The sequence below is a fragment of the Xiphophorus hellerii genome, chromosome 13, assembly GCF_003331165.1.
Source record: "Xiphophorus hellerii strain 12219 chromosome 13, Xiphophorus_hellerii-4.1, whole genome shotgun sequence".
Classification (NCBI taxonomy): Eukaryota; Metazoa; Chordata; class Actinopteri; order Cyprinodontiformes; family Poeciliidae; genus Xiphophorus; species Xiphophorus hellerii.
This window is the reverse complement of record NC_045684.1, coordinates 2,338,907-2,344,906: the sequence shown is the minus strand read 5'-3', so window position 1 is coordinate 2,344,906 and position 6,000 is coordinate 2,338,907. Positions and strand designations below refer to the sequence as shown.

Below are 6,000 nucleotides of genomic sequence, written 5' to 3'. Positions count from 1 at the left end.
TTTTTAGTCTAGTTTCTAGTAAAAATGAGTTAGGACTGTTGAAATGAGACAAAACTAACTAGGGAGTGACTTTTCAGCAAGATATATGAGCCCATTTTAAGTAAATAATCCCTTAATATTGATGAAGTAATCTTGTGGCAGATTATTTCACTTATAACATGGGGAAATGTCTCGCTATAATCTGGCAGGGGAACTACTACATTTTCATCATTAAGGAATTACTGACTTAAAACAAGCTCCTATGTAAATTAGTCATCTTATTTTAAGTGTACTAAGATATTTGCACTGGAAAACAGACAAATACTTGGTAATATTTTGTTTTTTGAAGCGTGAAAACTGAATGGTATTTGAAAATGCTCTTTATTTACTCCATATTGACAGACACTCTGTTTCCATCTGAAGAAAAGCAACCTCAAAGCTTTGTCTTCTGCATGCATGTCTTCTCCAGCACACCTGAGTTCGGTGAATGCCTTGTCACCAGGCCTCTGCAGAGATGGTTGATGAAGGAGTTCAGCCATTTGATTCAGGTGTGTTGGCGCAAGGATGCCTCTAAAAGTTTCAGGATGATGGCTTTGGAGAACTGGAGATGGGCAAACCCGTTCTAATTCATTCAGCTCAGCCTGATGAGAAGATGAGTTTTCAGTCACGCTGTTGTGTAGCCGCCTTGGCTTTGGAAGAGACGCTTCCTTAGGTAAATAAGGGAGCATCAGCTCCAGCCCTGTTTGGTCCTAAAAACCTCAGTCTCTGTTCAGTTGACGGGAACTCTGTGGTTCCAATGAATATGTAAATGGACCAAAGATCGCTCCAAAATCAGGAGGCGGACTACAGCACAGGGCATTCTGGGTAAATACAACCAAAACAAACATGCTAATCTAGCAATAGCTCATGGTTTTCTACCAACGACAAAAGAGAAATCCTACTAAAATCCGACTTTACTCCATTGTAGTTTAAATTTTGCGAAGAAGGAAGTTGTGCTCAGGATCTTCTTCTGAGGCATTCCTGTGATTTCCTTCAGTGGTTCTTAATGCAGCGCCCTCACAAGTGAGGAGGGGATCAGGTTTTTCAATTAGTTTGGATCATTTGACTCGGTGTGAAAGCCAACGGCAGCAGCTCAAAATGTAACAAAAGTAGAACAGAGTATGCCGGTCTATCAGGGGAAAACACCATGAATCTCCAGCACCGGATTAATAGACCTTTGACCCCAACATTCTCAGTTTGAACTCCAGCAAAGCCAGGCTTCTACCGGATCCTTTGGACATCTTGAAAAATGTTGTGGCTTTAGCGATGCAACTCCAAGATACTGCACAAATGACCCTAACCCATAGCTCAGCATTCAGGTGGTTGTACTAGTTTCTATTTTTTTTTTTTTTTTTACATATAAACATATAAACCATACCAATAAGGAGGAAGGATATAACTCATTTAACAGCTGTCTTAGTGTTTTTAACAACACAGAAACAAGAAAAATACATTTTGGGAACCATTTTAGCTTTCAACTTCAGTTTATGGATCAGTTATTGGTGCATGGCCACCACTTCCCAACTTCCTAGAGACACCCCTGTTATACAGTTACCTTATCTTTATTTCCTGTATAGAAAGGGTTGTTACAGCAGCGTTTAGTCCAGACTTGCATTGACTTCAATGAGCTGCAGGAGTTGGTAAAGTAACACCCAGCAGTAGAGGAGTGGCGCCGCCGTAAACCGGGCCTCTGATGATGCTGCATCCACGTAGCAGGTGGTTCATAAACCCTCCTTCCTCTCCCTGCATGCGCATTAGCATTGGCTTAGAGCCCGGGGCCTTTCTAACTATGAGCGCCATAATTGATCGATAACTTATTAACAGCTCAGTCTCACCTCGGAGTTTATACGGGAGGTGGGAGACGGAGAGCTGCGCGCACTTGTGGTCGATTTTTCTTCCATTGACCGCGATATTTAGCGCATGGATTTTTCTATTTAAAAAAATCCATGTTGGTGATAATCTGGAGTGTAAACGCAGTGCGTCGGAGAGGAGAAGAAGAAGAGAAGGAGGAGAGAGAGGGAGAGAGAGAGGTTATGGCCGGGAGGCACATTCACCTCTTACGCACACCCCTTAATGGGAAAAGCATGCAATTTAAATTCAACTCAGCTGACATTTTACGTACATTTTACGCATACACACACGTGGCCTTCCAGAGCCCAACCTAATTACTAATTTAAGAGCCGCGCGTGACCGTGGGGGCTTTGATTAGGTGTCCGCCTCTGTGGAAAAGAAATACATTAGCCGAGATCTGCAGGTGACCTTGTGCAGGCCGGAGCTGCGTAAATCCATACAGAGAGAGGCAGAGATCCACCTGCTGAAATATGCATCAAAGGTTCCTCCCCTTTGAATTCATGTCCGCACATTGTGAGGAGCGGATCGATCTCTCTGAGGCCGGCGATGATGTGATTATTGGCTTCATTATAATGAAATAATCAGGTGATCAATGGCTGGATCTTGTACAGGATTATGGTGGTAATGAAATGTGAAGCAGGAGGTTGTCTGATGGGTTGTAATGTGTGAACAACACGCAACAATACGGAATATAAAGTGTGCAGAGGAAGTGTGTGTGTGTGTGTGTGCTTGTGTGTGTGTGTTGGGGTGACGGGGCTCGGGGTGGAAAGGGGAGGGAATATGGGGTAAAAGCAAAGGGGGGGCTGGGTATCTCTCCGTCTGTCTCCCGGTGAGAGCGCCGAGCCGAGCCAGAGTGCGTTCAGGCTGCGCAGCGTCGGAGCTGAAACCGCTGGGGTTCCCAAAATAAACCGAAGGCACCCCGACCCTCACAGACACACACACACACACACCCAGGGAGAGAGAGAGAGGAGAGGATCCAGGCGGCGGAGAAAAGACCGAGGATGGAGCAGCAGAGCCAAAGAAAAGACACCAGAGCCTGAGAGAAAGCGCCCTTCCCCTCCTCTTTTTGTCGCTTCCTCAGCTGGAGAGGAAACGGAGGACCGCTGCGCTGATTGATATGGATTCTCTCGTTTATTTTTCTATCGATTCTGCTTTAATTAGTGACCCCCGCTAGAGGAAGAGGAAGAGGGATACAGCGAAAGGAGGAGAGGGAGGAGCGAAAGTCAAACAGGGGGTGCTGCCTGCCTAGCCTTACTTTATTATTTCATTAATTCTTTACCAAATAATGTTTTTACGTTGCATTATTGTGTCGCTTTGTGTATTCTTCTTCAGACCAGCCAGCTACTAACCAAATCTTTACCAGAACCAAAAATTAAAATCAGCTCCACTCAGATACGGACATTTCTTTTTCTTTTTTCTTTTCTTTTTTCTTCCGGAGGATTCACGGGTGGACAGTTTGAGACTTTTACGGACAGAACTGGAGGAGAAATCCATTTTTATTAAACCCAAAACCAAAGCAAAGAGACGGAACCTCACCGGGCTTTACGCACAAACTGTGTCTGCTCCGACTGTTCACATGGGCGCAATGAGAGCAGCTCTCATCCGGGCTCAGAAACCTCCAGCCTGCTTGGATAACCACTGATCAAGCATCGATCACAAACATCCACCAGATCTGAAAGCAGAGCGATGTAAATCTGCAGAGGAAGAGTCCAGACTCCCTGAAGGAAAACCACCTAAACTTCCTGAACCGTCCCAGCGTCCTCAAAGCGTCCGCAGAGCAGGAGAGCAAAGCCGGCAGGCAGGCCAGAGAACGACGGCAGGACCCCGGACAGAAGGAGCAGCGAAGTGAGACCAGAATAAACCAAAAAAATCCAACGACCACCAGGTCGACAGAGGACCATGTTTGTCCCCCTGCCGGTCCCCTTCGTCTTTCAGAGAACAGCGTCCGACTTCAGCGCCTGGAGACTCAAGTCCTCGCTGGTCCCGCGGTCCAGCCCCGGTAAGCTGCCTCTCCCTCCGCGCTGCACCTGCAGACAGCCAGTCCCACTCAACACATCATTTAGTTTTATTTTAACAACATCCTGCTGAAATTGGGTAAAAAATTTTTAAACCTACAGCAGGCAATATATATATATATATATAATTTTTTTTCTTTAAAAAATCAGCTTTTCAATATGTTAAGGTTGCAGAAAAAAGATAAAACACAGCAATAGTTTGAGAATATTTTTAGTTATTTACTTAGAAATCTTTTTTTTAATCATCGAAATTGTTCCGATGAGTTTTCTGTTTGTTATAATTCACATTAATCCCTCTGTTTTACAGTGAATAAAACAAAAACATGTAATTTATATTTCATCTAATTTTTAAAGAATCAATCCGTTACTTACTTGCATTTGTAAAACCTTCCCAAAAAAAACTGTATGCATGAATATTTAATCTCATTAGCATCCATCAGAGATCGTTGCTGCTCCTCCATCCATCCTATCTGCCTCCTCTCCTCTCCTCCAGTCTTTCTCGGCCGGGTTCGGGGGTGATATTCATGGTCGTCTATTGATCAGGATGTATTGATCCCTGACTGTTGGGAAAACAGGAGTGCAGTTGGAGAAGGGAGAAACTTTAGCGAACCAGAAACGATAACGGTTTGAGTTAAAAATCATTTTTTTGGAGTAAAATAAATAAAACTGATTGGGTTTGAAGTGAGTCTGTCAGTCAATAATCACCTCCCTTTGTGCTCACTTTAATACCTCATCACTACTGTAATGATGCTTTGGTGAATGGCTGATCAATACCCTGCTGCAGCTGCAATGATTTTATCATTGTCTTAAATGTCTCCGCTTGTTCACTGGGATAGTTAGGCAGTTTTCTTCTAGAGCTAATAAGAAAACCATTTAAAAACTCAAATGAAGTTATAAACTGTTCATGTTTGGATCATTTTCAGTCAAAAATAAAACCGTTTGACAATCTGGATGTATGCTGGTCCGAGCAGAACCATGCGGCAGTAATTGAGATTATCAGCCTAAGTAGGCGTCAGGAGGAGAGAAACGCTTTTTGCTTTGACAGGCAACATATAACCAGCTTCTGTTTTGGAGGGGGTGGGGTCCCTTCGCCGGCTGGGCCTCTAAGAAATTAAAGTTAAAGGAGCAGCAGAGCCAGGGAGTGATTGGATGAATAAGAGAATGACCGGGTGCATGAATGAATAATGAATGAGTGAGAGGGTCAGCAAATGAACAGGTGAGCTCATCTGTGAATGGCAGCAATAAGAATTAGAGATTGTTTGTTGGGAGGAATCCGTCGTTTAAAGGCGGAGTGTGAGTGAAATCTGACCAGCGTGTAAAATGTGAGAGCGTTTGAGAGCGAGCCGGTTCCCCTGTGTGTTAGGAAAAGAAAGGGTTGGAGTTCCTGCTCCGGCTGCTTTTTTATTTAAACACAATGCTGTGATAAGCAGCCGATACACACCAGAGAAATAAACTGTACAAGAGTGCAAACACTCATCTGTCAATTTTTTTCTCAGTTGTTTCTTCTTTTCTCCGCCTTTCATCGATGCTCTCCAGAGACACACAAACGGAGAATCTGCTGTTTCCTGTTGTCTTTCCCATTTCTGTGAAGTAGGATTCACTCGACACGGAAATGCAAACTCTCTTCCCGTCTGCGGCTCGTCCCCGCGGACGGCCGGGTTGCAGAATTGGATTTTCTTTTGGTGTTTTGGTCGGGCCTTGTAAGCCACTTTAGCTAAATCTGTTACCCACAGCCCTGCTCTGATCTGAGACCTCACTGTGTGTGTGTGTGTGTGTGTTTTGTGTGTGTGTGTTTGGGGGGGTGTAGGTGTGGGTGTGTGAGTGTGCACCGATCTGGGTGTGTCCCAAAAGAGGCGAGTGAGTAAAACAGCTGACAGTGGCTTTTTACTGGATCTAAACTCTTTTTTTGTCAGCCTGAGTCTTAAACTGTCCAGCAATTAAATCACTGATTTCAGTCCAGTTACACAAACTCTGAAACGTTCTGAGATTCTGCTTTAAAATCCCTTATTTTGTTGATCAAATGACATTTGATCTCACACTGCTGCAGGATGTCTGTTTGCTCTCGTTCATAAATCTTGTCACTTTGCTTTACTAGCTTTGGAAAATTACAGAAACA

At 44.0% G+C, this 6,000-nt stretch overlaps 1 protein-coding gene across 1 annotated transcript in view; it reads left to right on the top strand.

Annotated features, from left to right (window-relative positions):
• Window positions 1-2,711: 2,711 nt before the first annotated feature.
• Window positions 2,712-6,000, top strand: part of pou2f2a (POU class 2 homeobox 2a) — a 65,545-nt gene continuing 62,256 nt past the window's right edge. The window contains exon 1 of the mRNA XM_032579952.1: window positions 2,712-3,868. Coding sequence (XP_032435843.1) covers window positions 3,769-3,868 — 100 coding nt within the window. The 5' untranslated portion in view covers window positions 2,712-3,768. The remainder of the gene's footprint in view (window positions 3,869-6,000) is intronic.